Consider the following 23,632-nt stretch of genomic DNA (forward strand, 5'->3'; position numbering starts at 1 on the left):
TAAATAGGTGATAACACACATTTTAAAAATTCACACGATTCCTGAATTGATTTTTTTCTGTAATTTTTATAATGTACGGTCATCTCCCGCCTGGTGGGAGACCAAGAGTGACCCTTGTATTTTTAGTTCATGATCAAACCAAGACCATTTCCATCATCATTATCATTTTTAACTAAACATAAACACTATATATTTCGATGCTTTCATTTGTTTGTTTTCCTCTCTCTTTCTCAAGTACCCCTGTAGTAGAAACACTGGTGTAGAAATATCATGTACGTTTTTATATTTAAATAAACACCCAATACAGTAAAGAAGTAGCAGCCGTGCTATAATCCACCTTTCCCATCTGTGCTGGTATCTCATCTGCAGCCCACACTGATTTAAAAGCTGTGTTTTGTGTCAGTCGTGGCGCCTTCAACACCTACAGTAATGTGCGTGTGCACATGTGCGCTGCCTGAGGCGATGTGCAGGGTGAAGGGTTGAGTGAATGGGGAGCAAAGCCGCCTGAGTGGTTTGCTTCATTAGGAAACAAAATATAAGCTTTCCGGGCCATTAGGGCTGACTTTAGATGCAAAAGCACATAAGACGATGACGACGACTCACCTCATCAACAATGCATTGCAGTAGCTGTAGAGGCTGGAAGAGGAAAACCAAGAGAACATGTTAAGCTTTTACACACACATTTTTGGCAATCAGCAAAGTCAATAGTGTGGTACAAAATATTAATGAATGAATCAAATCGGGAATGATTTTGTCTTGAATGTATTAAGGTTTCTAATCCAATACTAGCAGGTTAAACATAATCTAATACTTTGTTGCTAAAATTATTTCATGCATTTTCTTGAAGGAGTCAGTCAACCAAGAGTGACGCACAACAGTGTGGGAGACGACAAGCTACAGTCTTCCTCGACAGAAACACAACTTACCATTAAAGATCCTTGGTTTTTCTGAATCTGTGGGGCAAGAGAGATAAGAGGAGATGAGGCGATATGTAATTAGCGTGTCATAATCAAGGCGATGCACTTGGACACATTATGATCACTGAGAGAAAATTATTGTTTCCCTGTTGGCAATTTGTGAGTATGTGTTAACGGCATTTACATAATGAAAATACACAAATGTTAATGGCCTTGCTCTCGTTTGAGGGAAAATGGGGGGGAAATAAAATAATCAGCTACGGCTCATTTTTACAGACGCAATTTATTTTCTAACCCGCCACCTTCTTTCCCTAAATAAACAGAAATGTGAAACAACAGTGTAACAAACGGTTCAGGGGAGGCTTTGCAATGAGCACACTCAGTGTATTTTACAGGTAAATGAGCAGCAGGTCATTCAGGGCCAATGTGGATAGTGATCTAAAATATCATATATTCATCCACAAATCAAAATAAATGGCAGGTGAGGGGTTTCAACTCTAGACAATTGTAGCAACGTCTTGGTGACTGTGAAAAAGGGAATAAGGTATTGTGTGATCCGTTCCCAGTCCAAATACATATGGATCCACACAAGGGAGTCATTCAAATTGGAAAAGGTACAAGAAAACCAATTTGTTTATCAGACATGCATTAGAATCTATTTTATTTATCCAATTCCTGGAGGAGCTACTGTAAATATGATAATAAACACAACTTCTGTCATGAGACAAAAAGGAAGCCACTATTATCTGAATGACACACATTTAAACATAAATCAATTTAAAGTGCTTGACATACACAAGTAGGGGTGTAACGATCTCAAACCACTGATCAACATAGTCAGTTAAAGACACCACAGGTCTTTCATCTTTTTGTTGAAAAAATTATCTGATTTAAATGTCTAAAATGTTTCGGCAATAAAATTGTCAAAACATCAATATTGCCTGGAATTTTTTTCTAGCTTTAGGTGAATTGTAAGTGATTGCGTTAAATGGGTAAATAATAATGACTGAAGGCCCCTGAATCGAATCGGAACCAAATCGTACCAGACTTTGTGAACTCTGCAAATATTGTACTCTCCAAGCAATCAATATTATGTTGTATCATCATGAAACTGGTGCTTTTCACCAATACCAATGCTAGTATCGATAGGGGCCCCTAGACGGCACTAAAAGGCTAGAATCAGTATCTGCAAGTACTATTAACACTGCTATTTATAGCATCTACAGTGACTGTTATTCAAACACAGCGCCTTGTGTTTTTCTCTCTCACTGCTGCCCTGAATCCTGATTACAGAAACTCGTATGATTATGTGTTCAACACATGCCGAGGCAAGCTATCGCTATTGACCCGGAGCTGCCGATCTGAACTGAATGCGGAGCCGCGTTTTCATGTTGTCAAAAAACAAACAAATGTCCCTACACACGAGAAAAAATGAGGACCTCATTTTCTGTGGAAAAAAGGTCAAATAATTTTTTTTTAACACTGCAGTGGTATCGGCCATTACTATGCAACTGGGTATTGGTATTGACATGAGCTCTTGATACCAGAAAGACAATCTACCTTTCTAGCCTTAGTGGGGCCTCGGTTAGCGATGTAGCAGTGGAAAATGAAGTAGTAGCAACTTTAATCTTTGTTGAAATCAATTTGTGATGATTGTGCTTTCCTTCTAATGATGCTTCACACTAATCCTGCCGACTAAATTATGCGATATGAGAATCTGAGGCTCTGGCTTGGCTTCACACCGTTAAGCCTCAGAGCTGTTGCAACACGTGGCTATCTTGGCTTTGACCAATTCTTCAAATCATCCTCTGACCATCAGAGTAGAAAATGCTGACATTTGCACTTATTGGAATCACTGATGGCTTTTTGAAAAAGACGACAACAAGCTTTAGCCTTGATCTTGTTAAAAGCAGGAAGTCATCCATATCTAATGCCAGAGTTCTTGCAAACCCTTTAAAAGCGGTGGTCAGTAAGCTGCTGAAGCTTCCTTTAAATTCAAACGTACAGAACTGCAACTGAACTGGAACTACACACAAAGCATTCAGTATCCCCATTTAAAATCCCTGGGGCTGAATTTATTGGGACAGCCCGATTTAATTTCCTTGAAAAACTAAATTTATAACTTCATCACACAGACTAAATGATACAAGACTCAAAGCCTGGGCTCAGCTAAATGTCTAATAGTGTTTGGTAAATAAATTGCTCATTTCTCCCGTTCTTTTGACAGTGCATTAGAGCACTTATTGATTCGCTCAATTAAATACAGGTTTTCACACTCAGTAAATACCAAGAGACTCCTAAACTGCCTCTATATCCAGTTTTGCCTGATTCAGACACATTAAAGGCAACTATGGAAAACTAATTTGTTCAGAAATAATTACTAGAACAAAATTGCATGCTGCTCCAGGGGTTGAGAATGGGATAGTGGGGGACTTAACTTATTCAAACATAATTGAGTACTTATTTCTGTACGGTGTAGCTTGACCACACATCTAAAAAGACAAAACAAAAACAATTGTCTCTCCCTTTAAACCGAGTCTTTGACCACAGTACAGTCAGTAATCAGGTAGATATTGCTTTATCTAAAGCTGCAAAGCTGTTATTATGATATTTCCTATAAATATTCCAACATTTTTGCTCTTTGGTGTGCCATTTGATAGATGATGAAAAAATGTATTATTTTTCTCTAATGTAGGTTTAAAAAAAATCTTTCATAGGAGGACATTCAATCTATCAATGGATGAAAAACTTTAAAGTTGCTGGAAAACTACAGCAAATACTGTTATGACATGAAAAGGCTCTATTTCAATTGTTTTCATTCCACTTTATAAAAGAAGGACAAATGGATCACAGTGACATTATCTGCACAAAGTTGATGGATGCAGTGATGTGTAATGAATATTCCTGAAACACACGCTCAGAAAACTGACACTGCATCTCATCCAGAAATTCATTTAAACTCAAACAAAAACAAAAACAAACCACGGAGCGATCGGGACGACAACAAATCAATCAGATACGATAGCGCTGGCGGCTGTGTGAACATCACGTCGTAGGCTGGTGTCTTCAAAGACTTTCGGAGCGAGCCGTTACGAAACTCCATTACATCCTGACAAAGAATGCAAATGAAAGCAGACGTGTGTGGAAGTGGAATTAACGACAAACACGAGGTGATGACTAACCTGTGTGCACATACAACCACAAATGCTGAGTAATGAAGATAAATAATGTATGTGGCCACTGCTCAACACCAATGACATCACAGGTACAGGAATGCTTCAATACCTAAATATTCTGATTAACATCATTATCCAAGTTTTTGTCTCCAACTTTGGGAATTCTGTCTTTAATGACTACAAAACCTTCTTCAGTTTGTACACAAAGGCTCTCTCTGAAGTGTAACCGTTATTGTGAGATAATATTCATCTATTATTTCTTTAAGACATACTATAAGTGTAAATCCTCAATAATCCTTATAATAAAATATATCATTTCTCAGGACATTTTTTTCAAGGCTTATTTTCTGGAACGAGGAGTTTTAAAACATCTTATTTTCACTAAATCTAAATTTAACAACAACACAAGCTTTACGTAAGCAACGAAACAATCAGACATAAACAACTGGGACAGTCAGATTATTAGTAAAAAGTTTGATACCACAATTAAAATATATAAAATAACTAATAAAAAGTCTGCCTTCTCTGTCCAAATACTAAAGTTAATACACATTAAACAACTCATATACCAAATAAACCAAAAGAGCATACACCTTAAACCACTAAATGATAAATACATGGAAACAACAAATCAAACCCCAAATAAATCTTTGACTGAGAATGGTAGAACACATTTTAGATTATGAAAAGAAAACATTAAAAATTAGAGATAACTTACAAAAAATGAATAAAATAAAAATAAATAAAATACTAAGCAGACTACTCAATTACATAATTTCATCAAAAGTTTGTGTGACAAAAAGGCACTTACCCTTTTTATTTATCCCCAATTTCCTTTGATCCATCTGTTTTAAACTTGTGTTTTCCCTTTTTTTTGTCTTGTTCATTGTTTTCTTTGTCCTGTTCTTTTTTGTCGTTTCTTGACTTATTTAATTCATATACAGTATATATTAAAAAAAATGCAGTATATTTTTGATGACAGTTGTCTGTGAAAATATTTTTTTTGTTAATTATTGTAATAAGGTGTTAATAATAACTGATCAATCAATAATGTTGTAGGTCATTTATAATGCTTTAAATCAGCAGTAAATGTCATCTTTAACTAACTGCAATAACAGATTTCTAAATGTAAAAGCCTTCAAAATAAAGACTGTTATATACAAACTTTTGAATTTCTCACATATCATAACAAAAGAAGCGAAACCTCTGACTGTCTCTTTGAATGCTTCTCAGGTTTGAACACTAGAGCAACTTCACTTTATTCCAACATAACACAGATAGCTGTGCCAGCATCGGCAAAAAAATGACAGCTAAAGCCTGAGGACTTTGGCCGGCTGCGCCTGGTGAGCTGAATCTACGCACTCTGTTACAGCCTGCAGGTGAACTGTCTGTGGTGCCATATGGAGCTAGAGGAAAATTAACGCTGAAAGGCGGGAAGCTCTGTTACAACGGAGCGGCGCCTCAACTGTAAGCTGAAAGGCGTTTCAGATATTTCGCCTACCCCCAGATATATCGTGATTGTGGACTGTAGTATAGCATTCAAACACAAATGATTAACATGATAATGGCTGCTTTAAACAGAGACGGGAACAGACAGCTGAAATTAGACACTCCCTTTAGTAGAACACACTCATCATTGTGTGGTGTTTACGTCACACACAAATTCAAGTGCTGTATAAACAACTCTTCACCTGACTGCACAAAGACTTACATTTGCTTTTCATTGTGACTTAGAAATAATTATCAACAAAAAAAACTAAACAAAAAAAAAGAAACAGGTCAAGAGATGCATTAGGTCTTCAGAACTGATTAGACAAAACTTAATTTGAAAAGAAATACAGTGAAAGACAATATCAGGATTTCAAGTAATAATCTTCCTATATGAATTATTTAATGTCATTCTACGAATCTGCATATACAGTACATCTATAATCCTCCTCTTGTCTTCCTCTAGCTCGGGTCTTCCACCACTGAGGTTCTCAAACTTTTTGGATCCAGGGATAATTTTTTGCCAGGACGCCAAATAACCCCCACGTCAATTACCATAAATGCAATTTTCATCACCTCAACACACTGATATCCGGAGCTTCTGAGAGGACGACTCAATGTCCCGCCCTCAACAGCTCCACTTCCTCCCCCTGCCTTTGCAATCTACCAGAAGCCACGCCTCTACATTTGTGGAACACACGGTCACATTGGGACGCGTTGATATAGGTCTATGGGTCATCGTGGCAAAGGACATTTCTGATGTAAGGGTTTCGGAGTGCTCCTCCATGACGCTGCGCTGCTCAGTGTTTGCTGTTGTGACGCGCATCCTTGTTTCCGTGCACAGATTACGCATGCGCATTCCTTTTGATTGACAGAGTCCGCTCCAGGAAGTTGAAGCCTAATGGCTAGGGAAACTCAGCGATAGTTTCCATTTATAGGTGTTTTTAGGGATCTATAGGACGAAGGCAGGTCTTATATACGTTGATGTATATGAATGACCAACTGCAGTAGACCCTAGCAAAAGACTAGTTAGGTTTTTTTTTCCAAGTTTCAAAAAAATTATACATAAACATAGTACTCTCAGAAACTACAGATATCAGCTTTAAATATTTAAGATCTTTGTAGAAGAAATTAATTCAAAAAGTACCTTTACTAGTCTTGTATATAACGTAAAATATGTTCAAAGTATTACCAATGAACAAAATATGTGCACATTTACTACATATCACACTTCACAGTGATACATAAGTGCGTCATGTGCAGTATCCATATACTGTGCATGTAAAGTATGTTTGTTTTATTGGTGCATTGGTCCCCATATGTAGTTATACACTTTTTTAATGATACAACATGAATACCATTTAAAAAAAGATAAATAATTTCACGAACCACCAAGCTATGGCAACTTGAGAGTTTTTTGCAGTATCTGAGATTTTCCTCGCACTATTTATATACAGTATATACATATCGCAAGATTTTTCTGAGAAAACAATAACCTTGTAAACTTTTATAGACTTCTATATTTTCTGACACACCCAGTTAAAGCCCCCCCTCCAGACTAAAACTACCAAGATTAAACCAGTCTTTACCATGTGATCCAAAAGCTTGGCAATGAAGAGAAACCAACTCAACCCAAAGTGTGACGTCAACTTTGGGTACATTTACACCAGCAAATCCCTGCTTGCTTTAACTGCTTTAAGATTCATTTGGCCGGAATTTCTGCCTTGTTTGGCCCAAAGTGAAAAAACAACTGATCAAGAGATGATCTTTACACACGAACAGCAAAAATTCCCGTCATACAAAGACGTTATGAATGTGGGGGAAATGTGACTTTTGTCAAATCAGAGTTTATGCAATAATAGAGTTCACTGTCAATAAATTGTTCAAAGTTTTTGTTCAAGCCATCGTTAGAAATGCGATACACCAAAAACAAGAAGATATTTTAAACACTGAAAAATCACCAAATTATGGCACAGTTTAAAATTTAAGAAAGAATACCTCCTCTAAACAACAGTATATTTCCTTTACATTGTGTAAAACAAGGTAGCCATGAGGTAACATGAGGTTATCAGATTTAGATTGCTCAGTCAGGGATTAGTGAGATAAACCCATCTTAAAGGGCTAATTAAGAATTGATGGGATTGAGAAGTCACTTCTGTGGTCGGCAATTACATTTGAGCGGAAATTCGCAAAGCAAAGAAAAACCGGAGACCCGTAGGAAATAAATACTTTCAAAGTTGGCAATAAACACTGTATCTCAGATAAATCTATAGGTGACAGTTGGGTCCAGGTTGGTCAACATCGTAGTTATATTCTACAGTCATTAACAAGGAGCCTTAAAAAGACATGAACGCTAAAAAGACGAATAAAATTCAAAGAAATGCAAAGAAACTCATTTAAACATAATGGATATACATCACTTTAATAAATAATACTTTATTATTTTACTTATTTTACATGAGATTGAACAGAACTCACCTGTGGATAGGGGAACATGCCCAGTGCCAGCTGAGGAGGAAAGAAAATACGATCAACAAGAATTCATAACTTGAAAAATGCTACACAGTGGAACAGCACAACATACAGTAGCATTAGAAGTTTAACTTGATACAGGAAGTAGCATCGGTTGATGTATGAACACTTATGATAATGTATGATATCTTTTTTATTTCTTACACATTTACACAAGAACTGCACAAAAGCACTGAGGCGTGCAGATTTAGCGACTTTCAGTCTTTGTGGTGAGCTTAGTGCTCACCTGCTGATAGCACTTACTCATCAAACAACATCAGCTATTAGGTAATGCCTTCCTCTACAATTACCTCCTGCAGCGAACAAAATCGAGGGGAGGCCAGGATAGTAAATCCACCCTGTGTGAGGTGCCTACGTGTATTACTCACTGGGGGGGGGGAGTTGGGCCTCAGCTCTCCCTGACATTTGGTGATTCACTCCTAGTGGAGCATTTCTCATCCTCGCCAAGGACGGCTTATTGGCAACATTACGTTATTAAAACGTCAGAATGCTCACCACTTCCCTTGAACATAAATGGACCAACTAGTAGGTTAAAGATCAAACAACCAGTGTGCGACTGAGAGCCACTTCGTTTAGCTTAATGCATACGGCCATAGCTAAAAACAAAGAGAGAGGCACCGATGAGGCCACTGCTATTTAACTACATCTTCCACACGTCAATCATTTTGACATGGCTCCATCACAGCACGCTCATTCAGTATTGTTGTAATTGTAATGATATTAAGCAGTGTTGGCAAACAAAGCCTCAATCATCAGATATCCTGCAGAGCCGGAGCCGTAGACGGAAACTGACGGAGAATCAATAGTGTCAATGGGAGGGCAGGAGGACAGGGGATCTCATGGTGAAATTAAAATGTTATCCCAACGCAAAGGCTTTAAGCAAACAAAAGAAAAGTGACACTGGTGAAACTTTGTTGATGAATAACAATTTAACTGGATTCTGTTGGTTTGGTTTAATGTAAACTTGGACTGCTGATAAGTTTGTCATCTGGCTTTATATTCTGAATACTTTTAACAAATATCAACTCTCCTATTCCACAGATCGATGTGTAAGCTGAAGGAATTTAAACGATGAGAAACTTGTGAAGCACTCGCTAGATCAGACGTTGATATTTACCTTTAATAAAATGTTTTCAGCAATTTCTCTCTCAAAGCTGATGGCTGGACATTGTTTGTGGGCTAATCATTAAAAAAAAATTTCACTGAACAGATTTGCACGTGCGTGAGATTCGATTACCTAGAACATTTAAAAACATTGTTCTTAGTATATACTTTTTCTCTACTGACGAATGTACAAAACTTCACTAACAACTTTTTTCAACAGCACTTAAAACTACCTTGTGTACACTACTTTCGTTTATATGTAATGTGTGTAACTAATGGACGCATTTCTGTGTGTATGTGTCCAACTAACAGAGAGCTTTATGTATTACATTTCTTTAATATAAGGTTAAACCATGGATCATCATTCTATAGTAAAAGTAATGTTAAATGGGTGTTGTGGTCTGGCTATAAATATATAATATCACATATAATATGACCTTCCATTGTAGAGAAACACAGACGTTTAGTCGTTGTTATAAATGCCTTTGCACATGTGGGGCCCGAAGCCATTTATACAGTATATTTATACCTCCATGAAAGAGATGCCGACACTCCAGACGTCTGCATGGATCCCGTACTGTTCTCCTGATATCCTTTCTGGCTGTGAGGCAAACACGTGCAGCCATGTGGGCAAAGTCAGAAACCAACTAATATTTCTACACAACATGTTTTTCAAATTGTCTGAAGTGAAAGAAATTTAAGTCGAGCCTCTCACCGCCATGTATGCGTTGGTTCCCACGTATGTTTTGGCGATTGAATTCACCAGCTGCAAATGAAATGAAACAGTGATCAAATAAAAACAATCTCATCAAAATGTAATCAATGTTTTTTAAAACACATTTTACCCTTGGGGTCAATCTGAGCCCAGGGATATTTGCCTCCAGAAAATGATTTTCAGAAAATTGTTGACCAAGTTTTGTGTCAGGCACTTTGTTTATTGGTTGAATACATAAATAACCCCTTGATAATTAAACCCTGACCTGTTCTCTAGCGCCACCATCAGGACAAACATTTAAATTAAAAATTAATTTAAAAATCTCAAATTTACTGACAACATAAATGACCACAAGAGTATGAACCCTATTGGTTGTGGTGATGATATGACCTTTCCTACAGCGCCACCATCAGGTCAATGGAGATGTAAGGTCATAGATGGGTCACACACAGCTAAAACAGTTTGGGGTCAAATTGACCCAAGAGGAACCAATGCGTGCAATATGTGTTTAGCACAATGAAAAGATATTATGATAATTTTATCCTTCAAAAATATTATCGTGATAATTGTATGCTTAATCAATTCTACCCATCAAAGTAGGAAAAGTCATGAAATATGAAGTAAAAAAAACAGTAAACTTCTTTTTTGAATGAAATATTGAATGGGGTCAAGTTTGTTTTTGACGGAAAAAACCCACAAATTCTAAAATATACCTTTTTATTTGGCTTGATATGTTTTAGCATGGAGCATTAATTTGCATAAAATTTAGACCGAAATAATTTGCCGAGATATGAAACCAAATGCAGGCTTTTAATCTAGAGAATCTAAAAAAATTTAAAAAAAAGCACGTAAGGCCGTCGTACGTGCTCGGTGCGCATCGGGTCCTTTGAAAATGGATTTTAACTCACCGGTGGCGAGTCTGGCATAGTGGGAAAAGTGCAAATCTTCTTTTGGTAAGGAAGCTTGTATGAGCGATGTCTACACAAACTTGTAAACAGAGCTGTGTGCGAGGAAGACTGGGCTCGTGCACACTCTCCCGCACACGTGGGCATGTTGCACACGCATATTTTTTTCAAAAAGTGGAGAAGGCGATTCTTTTCTAAATATCCTCCACAATACCTTTAAGTGTTGTTTGTTATCCTAACCCTTGTTTACCATAACCCTTTGTTACCCTAACCCCACTAGATCCCTCCACCTAACACAAAAAATGCCAACATAGCTTCAAATGTGTCATAATTTAGCAAACAACACTTAACAACAGCCATCATAACATCTTATTTATGCTAATGACAGTGTGATGTCAGCCTTATGTTTAAAACTTCATGTAAAGTGTTTCCAACATTTTTATTGGACCACCCTAATGTGTATATATAGATTGTATTGTCATACACAAGCAACCATTACAAAATTGAATACAAAAGGGAATTGTGAGCATCAAATTATCTTTACATGACCACAATCTAAATCAGGCTTTTACAACACAAGTAGAAATAGAGCAGGATGACAGGTGAACTTACTTCAAATAATTATTGTTTCAATATTTGTGTAGCCTCTGTCTGAGAGAAGAGCAGCAGGACATTACTGGGTCCGTGTGTGTTTACATACAATGGCACATGCCATCAATGACAGGACTGTGATAATGAGTGTCTGCTCCCTCGTGACAGTTTTTTTTCTGCACGCCCTACAAAGTGTGAACGAAAACGAGATGTGTGTGTGTGTGGGTGTGTGTGTGTGTGTGTGTGTTGAAGAGACATGAACATAAAGTTATCTTTAACAGACTGAGGACAAGCCACTGCTGCACATGTTAAACACTGTGGGAGTTAAATTCACCTTGGAGTTGACAAGGAAGTGGAGGTTAAAAATGAATAACACTTTGCAATTTTGCCACACAGGGGACATTGTGTCTCTGTCTGTCTGTGTGTGTGTGTGTGTGTGTGTGTGTGTGTGTGTGTGCGTGCGTGCGTGTGTGTGTGTGTGTGTGTGTGTCTATCCTAAGGGTTGATGGTTTGGCCAGCAGTCCCTGATGGTTACATTGGAAAACACACACCGACACACGGCTATTGTCTGCTACCCACGCGTTCCTCAATCTACAAAATACATATCAATGAGGCTTGGTGTGTGTGTGTCATAATTAACAAGTCATTTCTTTTAGGGACCAACAGAACAATGGAGATGGAGGGTTTGATGTGCTAGGAAACACCCCTGGGATTACGCTGCTGTCCCGAGTTGGAAATGAATGTTGGTGATTGACAAGCTGACCATGTGCAGTGCACACACACAGACGCACACACACAGACACACGCCGTACAGAAGCCGTGGCCAGGCAGAAATAGACAAATGCTTCCCTCTGGCTCTCTGTGCTACCCATGCACATAAACACTTTGGGTGTACCTGTGTGCTGACACCAAAGTCGCAGAGCTTGACTTGTCCTCGGGTGTTCACCAGCATATTGGAGGGCTTGACATCTGTGGAGACAAAGTGCTTGAAAGATCTGCAACCTCAGCATTCTGCAGCTTGTCTTTATCAACTAGTTTTTTTCTTCCTTCTAATAAACACAGAAGCAGCGCTTTGCCTTAGTCACCTCTGTGAAGTATCTTCAGGCTCCACAGATAAGTCAGGCCTTTGACAACCTAGAGAAACAAGCAGCACAAAGAACAGGCGTTTCTGTAATAGTCTGCACTTTTAAGAGCGTGATTCCCTGAAGAAATCTACATGAAGACAAACTCCTAAAGCATTTAAACAGAGAAGAAGCTTTCATCTGCTTCTTAAATCAAAGATCATTTTACAATATATAATATACCTTAAACCAGTCAGACGTGTGGCTGAAGCAGACTTCGCTATGCTAATATGCTAACTGATCAGCAGATTAAACTAAAGTGTCACCCCCAATTTCCACTGGATGCAGCTCCGCTGCGTTACGTCACCGCCGGAGCGGATAGGTTTCCACTTTATTTTATGTGCTAATTTCCACCGGGTCCGCTGCGGTGCGTGTCTGCTCCTTCCCAGATGGCGTAGTCCGGTGCCCTCCTCCACATATTCGCAGGGCTTCTATTTCTGGTGGACACCGGAGCACGACGCATCAATCGGCACAGAGCAAATGAAGCTAAACAGGAAATTAAGCACGTACTCGCAATAAAATATCGGGTTACTTTTCAAAATAAAACACTTCAGATTATATTTCAAGTAACTACATCACCAAAACGTCATAATGTGTAAAAACAAAATCACATTCACTATATTGATTCCTCTCATACTGTAACTGCACTGTAAACTGCAGCAACTTTTATTTAGTTCATGTTTTACTGGTGCAGTTTTATTTCTTCTCTGTTGGTTGTTGCTAAAAAATGTGACAATATGACAAATCCTGAGAGTCCAAACTTCTTGTTCTCCGTTAGGAACACTGACCTGTTTATCTGTTTATTGTTGCGTTCATAACACATACATTTAATGTATTATTTATATAATCGCGTTCTCGCGCGATTATCGAAATATCGTGAGAACTGCTCTGTCTCATGACGTCACAGTCGTTCAACCGGAGTGCCCTGTGGCGCACTCAAAACGCAACCGGTGTGGATTACCGGACATCGACCAGCGGGGAAAAACCGGATCAGTGCCGTGACGCAGCGGAGACGTATCCAGTGGAAACCCCGGGTCACACTGTTTTTCATTTCACCATCTGCTGAATCAGCAGACCAAACCATGACTTCATTAAAGCATCATCACGACATGACAGGACAAACATGGATAGAAAACACTAACTTTTGAAAGCATTTTCTATAATAAAACATTTATATATTGAAAAGAACGTGACGGATTGTTGTTTTGTAAATGTCATTGTGATTTCACTCAGGTGTATGTCATTGTCATTATGTAACTATATAAATATTAACGGCGTAAGAAAATATCGATTGGGCGATATATCGCGATATTTCACCATACGATTATCGTATCGATCCAAAAAATATCCAAATTGATCATCAAACCTTGTTAAACTACTACACTCATCAATGCATTTTAGCTTGGAAGTTAATTTCACTTTATTTTCATAAAACACACTGGGCACTTTAAAAAGATGTATGTGGTTCCTTTTTTTCCCCCAAAGAATTTAAGAACTTATCAGAATCTGTCATACATGTAAAACTTTAACTTTTTTGAAAAAATGATTGAATTACAGTTACCATTTACTTGTTCTTACAAGTTTTTAAAAAATGAAATAAATTGTATTTCATACAAGTTTGTACTTGTAAAGGTGAAATTTGTAATTCTTGATATTGTGATACTGTATATCGTGATGTATATTGTATTACCTAGCATTGGGATATATCGGAATAGATCGTGGCCATACCAGCCTGTTATTGCCTGATCCCGTTAGATCTCAGAAGCTAAGCAGGTCTGGGCCTGGTTAGTAGTTGGATGGGAGACCACTGAGAATTCCAGGTGCCACAGTGGGGTGGCAGTCACCCCAGTGGTATCTGTCATTGTGTCCTTGAGCAAGGCTCTTCACCTACATTGCCTAGTATGAATGTGGTGTGTGAGTGAGTGTTGGTGGTGGTCAGATGGCGCACTATGGCAGCCTCGCTTCCATCAGTCTGCCCCAGGGCAGCTGTGGCTACAATAGTAGTTTACCACCACTAAGTGTGGAGTGAAAGAATAATGCTTTAATTCTGTAAAGCGACTTTGAGTGTCTATGATAAAGCGCTATATAAAATTGATGCATTATTATTATTATTATTATTATTGTTACAGTGCATACAGAAAGTATTCACAGCGCTTCGCTTTTCCCACATTTCATCATGTTACAGCCTTATTCCAAAAGGGATTCAATTCATTTTTTTCCTCAAAATACTACACACAATACCCCATAATGACAACATGAAAAACATTTTTTTTAAATGTTTGTAAATTTATTAGAAATAAAGAAGGAAAATATAACATATACTGTAGATATACAATCTGAATTCTTTGACATATAGCAACTTTTTTTTTAATAGTAACAGAAATAGATACTTTCCTTGGTAAGTATCTATTTACTTACTTATTATAGAGTAATTCAATTACTAACTCAGTTACTTTTTGGATCAAGTAGTGAGTAACTATAACCAATTACTTTTTTAAAGTAACGTTCCCAACACTGGTTGCTTGCGCGAAATGCCTGAAGGTGCGTTCACACCGAACGCGACTGAAGTGACTGAACTGAAGCAGTTAGATTACACTCAAATCAATGTAAATGACTCGACCTCAAGTTATCTACCCTCAGGCAACGTGACTTGCGTGATTTGAGCGACTAAGTCAAGCGAAACCTCATCGCTCAAAGTTGAAAAACTTTTTAAGCGACTTACAGGGACACAGGACACAGCCCCTTCCTGCTCCCTCCCGCTACAGTGCAGACAGCTACAGCAGAGGGCTGTACTACACTTCCTGAATTTACCGGGGCAAAATTTAAGCATTTAACTTCTTGAATAAGCCTACATTCTGAGTGAACTCATACTTTAGTAACTCGGTAAGTTGATCATTTGAACCGTACAAGCGGAGCTGTCTATGTTAAGTGCTGTAACCAAATGGCAGGAGAAGAAGGAAAAGAAGTAATCAGACCTCTCTCTCCTTTTTCATCGCTTCTACACACACACACACTAACACACATACACTTTTCCCTGGCCATTGCGTTAGTGGAGCGATAAAGTGATGAAGTGACCAAAAAGCACCACTTAGTAAAAAATAGTAGCAAAAGGCTTAGCTCCATGAGTATATCGAAGCCTGTGGTCACGTGACTGCCGTGAAGTGAAACGTTCTCCAGGCATTATCCAGGTCACATGACCTGGGCAAAGACGGTCTGTCTTCTCCAAACTTACATAGGCGATATTTCAAGAAGGCAGCCCCGCTCAGAGCATTGATACTATCAAGTGCTGTAAATTGGCCTGATGAGTCATTTAAAATAACTCATATGCGTCAACTCTTTAGGTCAAAAAATCTGCGGTGTGGCTTTAACTACGCTATCATCACTTGTGAATTCCAGCATTTTTAACACTGACCTGTAACATTGCACTAGATTTTTTAGTAGACTCCGTTTCAAACATGTTCAAATGCTTAGAGAATTTATTTTTGAATGTCCCTAATCAATGCCTCTTAAACCAAGCATTGACTGATGACAATTTCGGAAACGCAATATAATGTCTTAAGTTTGACTACTTTCAGAGAATGCCTCATGTGAAGCTCTGCTCACACCCGCTCGGGTGCTTTTGGATCTGTGATAATTAACAACAGAGACAGTGAGGAGCAGAGAAAGCTGTGAATTAGAATTAACGCTGACTAAATGGGCTGTCATTGCTTGATTACGGACAAAGTTGAAGGAGAGAGACAGAAAGAGTAGGCACAGAGGAGAAGGCTAATGAGTGTGGAGAAGAGAAGAACATTAATCAACATCAAGGCCATTTAGATTAAAATGTTGTCTTTCAATGACAGTGAAAGATGTGGGGCGAGAGTAAAAGAGGGGTAGGTAAGAAGAAAAACTGCCGCACTTTAACCATTAGGGGTTAATTAAAAATTTCACAACTGTGGTTTTCATTCCATTTTCACCACATTTACCAAACCACATTACCCTGAGCTTATTCAGCGCCAGGCAAACACAGAGCAGGTCATTCTAAGAGTCTAAGGCTATGTTCACACTGATTTTTTTAGGGGGGACCAAGTGACCAGGTCAGAATTTTTAGAGGCAGTGTGAATACTAAAATCTGGTCCATATCTGCTTTCTTCTAATTAGATTTAGACCACTTTCATATGTGGTCCAGAATCAGATGCAGATCAGATTTTTTTCAAAGCGACCTCAATGTGAACGGCCAAGGCGGATTTGATGCGCGTTTGATACATTGACGACACTTTATAACAGAAGCATCCACCGTTGATACAATCCTTTTTCTGCACAAGAACATAGATTATCCTTAGCTTTGATATATGGATTATGTAAATAGATGAACTGGGTCTCTTGCCCGCCTGTTTGTGTTTGACGTTGGCTTGTTACCCCATGCGCTGATCTGTTGTTTGTTAATAAAAGCTGGCTTAATACTAACACAAACATAAATATGTCATTTGTATGAGGAAAAAAAATTAGGTTTTAACTGTCTGATTCCGCTATAAATATCTGAATGCCGGTCGGATTCAGGTCAAAGCTTGAAGGTTCATTCCATAACTGGTCTGTGTTTAAAAGCAAATCAGCACCTCAAAAGGGGACAGTTCCAAATCACAAACAGTTCACACTGGAATCTGATACAGGTCACATGTTAAATACAGTACGTAATGTAAACTGTAAAACAAAAACAGGGATCTGAGCAAAAAAAATCTGAATTAAACATTAAGGCTTTCAGTGTGAATGTAGCTTAAAAGCTCTGCTTGCTACACTCAAACATGCAATTAAAACTGAAATACAATTCAAAGTGAAGTTACAAGTACCACATGTCTGAATTAACTTAGGAAAAGTTCAAACTACCACAACTTATGTGAGATTTGTACTGCAATTCGGGCCCTGGATTGCAGTACAAAATGCATCACACAGCCTGTTCAAGGCAATAGGGAGATACAGTGTGTGCGTGGTGCTCCTTCTTTTTGGTTTGGAACGAACCGGTTCATCAGCCATTAGCTGCCCTATGCTCCATTAAAACACCAGGATTTAAAATGAAATCAGTTCTAATTGTCCAAGTTTGTTTCACAGAGATAAAGAAGTTTGAGATTTTTGTATCTGGACTTACGGCCACTGCGATCCTTCCCAGTACGTGCTCGGGAATTCTTTTATAGACATCCAAAGATCCTCCTGTGAAGACCAACATCATGTTAACTACAGTTTATGTAATTTAACTAACATTCACCTTTCTGAACTCACTTACAATTACAGTTGCCAGTGTATGCACAAAATTCAGATAACCAAGAAATATATATTTTTTAAATTCTTTCATTGCTTACAAATAATGATAATTTCCAAGCTTTTGCTCAAAACTGCTGGGGATGATAACTAACAATTTTAAAACCCGTAGGCTACCTCTATTTCATTCAAAAGTTGTTTTTATCCACTACTGATTCCATTGAGACCCAGAAACACAGCCAAAGTGACATTACAGATAATAAACCAAAAAAAAAAATGGCTGATGTAGAAATTTTGGTTTTTCACAGAAACGCCTGAATACGGCCAAAAGCAAAGTTAAGTCATATCAACAAGTAAAAAAATTCCTTAAGGTTCCACTTCTGCGACTCCAAATCCCACAATGCAATGCACAAAACTTGTTCATGTGTATCTTGTTGGGTTCTTTCTTCTTTTTTACTATGGACTTTGTTGTATTTTGCGCTATATAAATAAAGTTGAATTGAATTGAAAACTTCTTCAAAGTTCCAGTCACAACGTTTGTTAAAGGTGCAGTCTGTAACTCTTATAAAGTGACTTTTTGTCATATTTGCTAAAGCTGTCACTATGTAAGGACAGCTTTACATCAAACTAGTAGTTTGTGTGAAAAAAACAGGCTCATTGAGTCCCGCCCCCTGCTGCTCCTTCAGCCTTTGGCAGATTGGCAGAATGCACTGCGACCGAGCAAAAAGAAACAATCAGAGCAAGGATTGTGTTTGATGGACTGTCTGACAGCTGTTGCTCACAGGCCCCGCACCTTTCCAGGACTGGAGCGTCGTCTTTTTTACAGTGTGTGGTCTGGAGGAGGATTAGTGACTTTTCTGCTTGAAAGGTAATTACTGCTGCTTGATTTACATTATGTTTGATTTGTAATTGTTACACTAGAACTCTGTGGTGCATGTGTTTTTCATGTGTATGCAGCAGCCTCCGTATGGCTGCTGTAAGTGACACTGTGTTGCTGCTACTGCAGCTGAAGTGTGTGCAGATTGAGAGAGAGAGAAGCGCTGCAGTAACATGCTTTCAACAGAGCATGTTATATTACTGTGATGTTGCTGTCTGACTGACATTAGCTTGTTAGCTCCTCTGAGGGAGGGACTTTGGAAAGTTTGGAGACATTTTGTCTTTATCTGCGTTGTTATCGTCCCTAACAGCTTTAAATAATGCATTGAGTTTAATAACTGAAGAATGACTGAGGCACTGGGATTTCGCCTTTCACCAATCCCAACAATGTGTAAGGATTATAATTGAATAGCTATGGTTTGGAGTAAGGTTTTCTGTTTGAAGGACATTATGTGAATTAAACTCCACACTAAATAAATCCTGTGCTTTAATGGGATTAAATGACAGGATCTTTTTCAGTATTTACCTATTTACCTTTTTCTTTTTTTATTGTTTAGAAAGGCACCTTTTATTACATTTATTTTGCATTGGGTATAAATCTGCTACTCACACACTGAACACTTACATTGTGCAGTTTTGTTTGTCATGTAGTAGTAAATGTTCTCTAAACAAACCAGGCTAAAATATTTCAACATTAAAAAAATAAATACATTTCTTACTTTTATTATGTTTTGCTTATTTTTAGGTGTACAAATAAAAATAACTGACAAAAAAGTGTCTCGTGGGTAAAAGAATGCTCAAAGATCGCAAAAACTTTGTTGACAAGCTGCTAAATGTGTGATACAGGGGAATCAATGCATTAACACACTGTTAGACAAACACTTTAGAAAACAGTCGATCCCTCATCTCAAGCCACATGAGACGCACAAAAACAAATACTTTAACAGATGCACTTAAGTCAACCGTCGTCGCGCCTTCGTAGCTTTTAGCACACATGCTAGGCAGTTTGTGACTACCAGGCCTTTTGATCTGAAGAAGTGTAAAAGCATGGCATGGCAGAAAGGTGGGAAAATGTTTTCCACAAGTGCTTCAAACACAACAAACAAAGAAAAATAAAGTACACAGGTTTCTGCTGCCAAAAAAACTTACCGTCCATAAATTCTGTGCATATGGATATCCTGTTCTCCACAAAGAAGGCACTGAAGAAAGTGATGATGTACGGAGAATCGCACTAAAAATGAACAAGAATGTGATTTTAGAAATTTGTCAAATGGGCATTAACAAAATACACATTTACAATGCTTGAAAGATCAAAATATCGACATATGCTTAATATTTTAGGGTGTGAATAAAGCCTAATTGTTATGATGCATGTTTAAATAGGATGTCCAACCAACAAAAATAACCATTATTAGCCAATACTAAAGTGGGTTTAGGAAAGCTTTTACACTCATAATGTATAAGGGTCATTCCATGTAATTTCAAAAAAATTCCCATGCACTTCAGTCTCAAAAAATTCTGAATTTCTGATTTCTGAATGCACATTGTAAATTTGAATTTGAATACTTTTTGAGATATGGAGAAATTAGTGAGGGGGGTATGCGTCGATGTTCGTGAGTCCTTGTTTTTCTTCCATTTTCAGTTTCTAATATCTCAGAAACTACATCACATAGGAAACTGTTGGTAAAGTAATACAGCTCCATCTACTAGCTCAGAATATACAAAAAGTTCTACTATAAATCCAATATGGTGGACATGCCAGCCCCTTAAAATTGGAAAAGAGTTTGTCGGGCTTTCGAGCTGGAACATGTTTGGACCTTCAGTAAACAACTAAGGATATGCCTCAGCTCAAAGCTGATCAAATTACAGAGAGCTATCAACATAGACTGTTCACATCACTGAAGATTAGTCACATATATGCATTGATTCTTGGGTGACAGTCTCTTGAAATCCAAAAAAAAAATTTTTTTTTCATTGGCCTTTAACTGCGTGTGAGAATGTAATGTCTGTTTAAATTTATAGTAAAAAGATTTCTCTTTCATGTGATATAAAACATTTTTTCTTTATGCGACTTCTTTATTTTTATATTGGACCCCAACTTTGGGTTTTTTACCACTCGCCAATATTGAAAATCCTTTACATGAGGTTATTATAGCTTGCCTCTGTGTCTTATAATCATTTATTGCTTCTTAGTCTTAGTTTTTAAGAAAAATAAAGATGCACGAAAATTGATACATACCCTCCTTACTAAATTGGCCATATCTCAATCCGATGAAACTAAAAATTAAGAGTGCGTAACAAAAAATTGGTAAAAATTTCAGAATTTTTTTAGAATGAAGTATATGGGCCATTCATGAATGACCCATAAATACAGAGAAATGTACAAAAAGACACACAGATGAATAAAAAAAAATTAAAAAACTCCTGTGCACACAAAAACTTCACATCGTGGTTTAATGCCTCGTCTACATGTATTGGTTATGTGTGTGCAAGGTTCACTGATCCCTGGCTTAGTGAGTGAGACCAACGGCAATAAAAGGCCTTTCATTACTTAGACTCATGGTTAATTAACCAGGTGGTAAGAGACAGAGCTAAGGATTCAGTGGAGACTAACAAGAGATAGCTTAAGCACAGAAACCTGCTAAAATCAGAAAAATACAAACCTTGTAAAGAATTTCCAACTCTGACATTATTTGCTTCTGTAATTCCACAGTGATATCAAGAGGGATGACCTGTAACTCATTAGAATAAGGGTTTATGTTTGTGCACACCTTGTAAAAGAATTATTTCATAAAATATCATATTGGTGAAAAAATTCTGACCTTGACAGCCAACACACGCTTCCCGAGAACATGGTACGCTCTGTAAGGACAAAATACATGTCGTTTGTAATGATATACAAATATAGCCTAGGTAATATTTTGGGAAGGAAAATATGTCAATTTTATAAACTATAGAAAGTACCTGGTAAGTATACTTTTAAATAAGTTTAAATTTCCCTTTTTAAGGCAGGAGTAGCTGAAAATGTCTGAATATTAACCTAATATCAAAAGAAAATATCCAAAAAAGCTTTTCAAAACTGCTATAAAACAAACCACAAAATATATTTGAATTGTACAGTAAATGAGTATTCTAAATGAAAAGTACGGAACAGGTTTTTCAAAGTAAAAGTTAAAAAGACTTTTGAAAACCCATGACTTTTTGGAGTCGTTTTGTGTATTCTGTTTAATCTTTCTCACAAATTTCATCTTCTGTAAATCATTTTTAATCACCATCTGCTATGAGTCAAAGTGGGTGTTGCAGCAAATCCTTTCACTCAACAAAATGGTGGTTGCAGTTGTTCCAAAGGCTGATCCACATTTACTTGTGAACTTTGGCCCTCTTGTTTAAGCTACCATCAGCTACTAAAGCCGGCCATTTAGTCAGGTTACGGATTGTTATATGACTCTGACAAGCAGCATGTCTGAGAAAATGGCAGGTTTAATAAACTCGTGGCTGCTCTAAAAAGACTTTTAAAGAAAATAACCAAATAAAACCTCTCGTATCAAATACAGTCTTTGATAGAATGCAATTAAATTTCACTACAGGTACCCTTTAAACAGATGAACAGGAGATGTATTTCAGCACTGTTAATTATCCCTCACAATTAGTATGACTGCAGTCAGACAACTACACTATAGCTTTCACAGGCCTGGTTTTAGTTTGCATTAAAGCAGCAGACCAGCCTTGTAATAATTTAATCATTAAACTCCTTAATGCCAAACGTTGGCTTTGGTTACAGCCTACAGAGGTTAGTTTACTGGAACCGAGACAATACCTCAGACCGCTCAACATACAATTCTCAAGGACAAATACTGTCCAACAGCTGCCAGGTGAAGGGGAAGATGTTGGTTGAGTGTACGTTACACAGGCTGCTCACAGTAAATGCGATACCCATCTGCTCACCTGTCGAAGGGTCACCTGGGGAGAACGTGTAGGCTGTGAGGTGTGATTAATGCATCTACAATGAGAGGTTTACGTTGCTCTATGATCAGATAATGATCAGATACCTTTAAACTGGCCCAAGCCTTTAATTAATGCTGCCCTTTGGTCCCAAGTCAGGTATTACTCCCGATTTGAACAATTTAAAGTCAACAGAGACATTAGCTTATCTTTAATGTAAGTGACAAAACAGCATTAGATGTTTTACGGACGGTTATGTCACATGTCTGGCCATCTACTGTATACTCGCCTATTCCTGTACAGGGTCACAGGGGTTCTGGAGCCTAATGGACGTAGGGCGTAAAGCAAATGCATCTGTGCATACCGATGGTATTTGGTTCCCCCAAATGTCTGCATGTTTACAGAGGACATAACAAAGGGTACGGACCAAATGAAACACTAACACCAGTAAAAAAGTGACCAATGACCACTTTTACATGGGAGCTTTAATTCCTCTTTAAAGTGGAATAAAAGTTAATTCTTCTTTAACCTGACCTTGTAAACACATAATTCCTAATGTTAATTTTATTCCAAATTAAAATTAATTCCGAATTAGGTGGCTGGTTTATTACGTTTTTAATTCCGAATGAGATAATTCCTCTTTCTTGTAAACACTTAACTTGGGTAATTCCGCTTTAAGTTATTTCAGACTTGAGGCGATGACGCGCTGGTGACGACATAATCCAAGATGGCAGCGGCCCGGACTCCAGCTGAGATTATTTAATAGGAGCCTTAAAAGACATGGATATAATGAAAAGAGTGGATGGACGGAGGCATCAACATGCAGACTTTCACACGGACACACACAGACTTATTAAACACACATGGACCTTGGTAAACAGAATAGGCTTTACCGGACGGCTGGAGGCGGAGTAAATGCGTCCCCGTACTGTATATCACCAGTTTATCCTTTTACCTGTTGTTAGAGTGACTATCTTCTCCAGGAAGCAACTATTTATTCCTGGTGATTGTTTTCCACAGGTTTTCTGGGGTG

General features: G+C 37.8%; 1 protein-coding gene and 1 pseudogene across 1 annotated transcript in view; one reads left to right on the top strand and one right to left on the bottom strand.

Moving 5' to 3' along the window:
• map2k5 (mitogen-activated protein kinase kinase 5) overlaps positions 1-23,632 on the bottom strand; it is a 70,950-nt gene that overhangs the window by 25,486 nt on the left and 21,832 nt on the right. Inside the window, exons 9-19 of the mRNA XM_028443024.1 lie at positions 21,480-21,519; positions 21,321-21,389; positions 19,807-19,888; positions 17,672-17,733; positions 12,514-12,562; positions 12,324-12,397; positions 9,933-9,983; positions 9,747-9,818; positions 8,060-8,089; positions 927-953; positions 604-636 (exon numbers count right to left, since the gene is read on the bottom strand). Of these exons, the coding sequence (XP_028298825.1) occupies positions 604-636; positions 927-953; positions 8,060-8,089; positions 9,747-9,818; positions 9,933-9,983; positions 12,324-12,397; positions 12,514-12,562; positions 17,672-17,733; positions 19,807-19,888; positions 21,321-21,389; positions 21,480-21,519 (589 nt within the window). The remainder of the gene's footprint in view (positions 1-603; positions 637-926; positions 954-8,059; positions 8,090-9,746; positions 9,819-9,932; positions 9,984-12,323; positions 12,398-12,513; positions 12,563-17,671; positions 17,734-19,806; positions 19,889-21,320; positions 21,390-21,479; positions 21,520-23,632) is intronic.
• LOC114461357 (uncharacterized) lies at positions 14,264-14,381 on the top strand (annotated as a pseudogene).

The sequence above is a fragment of the Gouania willdenowi genome, chromosome 3 (assembly GCF_900634775.1).
Source record: "Gouania willdenowi chromosome 3, fGouWil2.1, whole genome shotgun sequence".
NCBI classification, from domain to species: Eukaryota; Metazoa; Chordata; class Actinopteri; order Blenniiformes; family Gobiesocidae; genus Gouania; species Gouania willdenowi.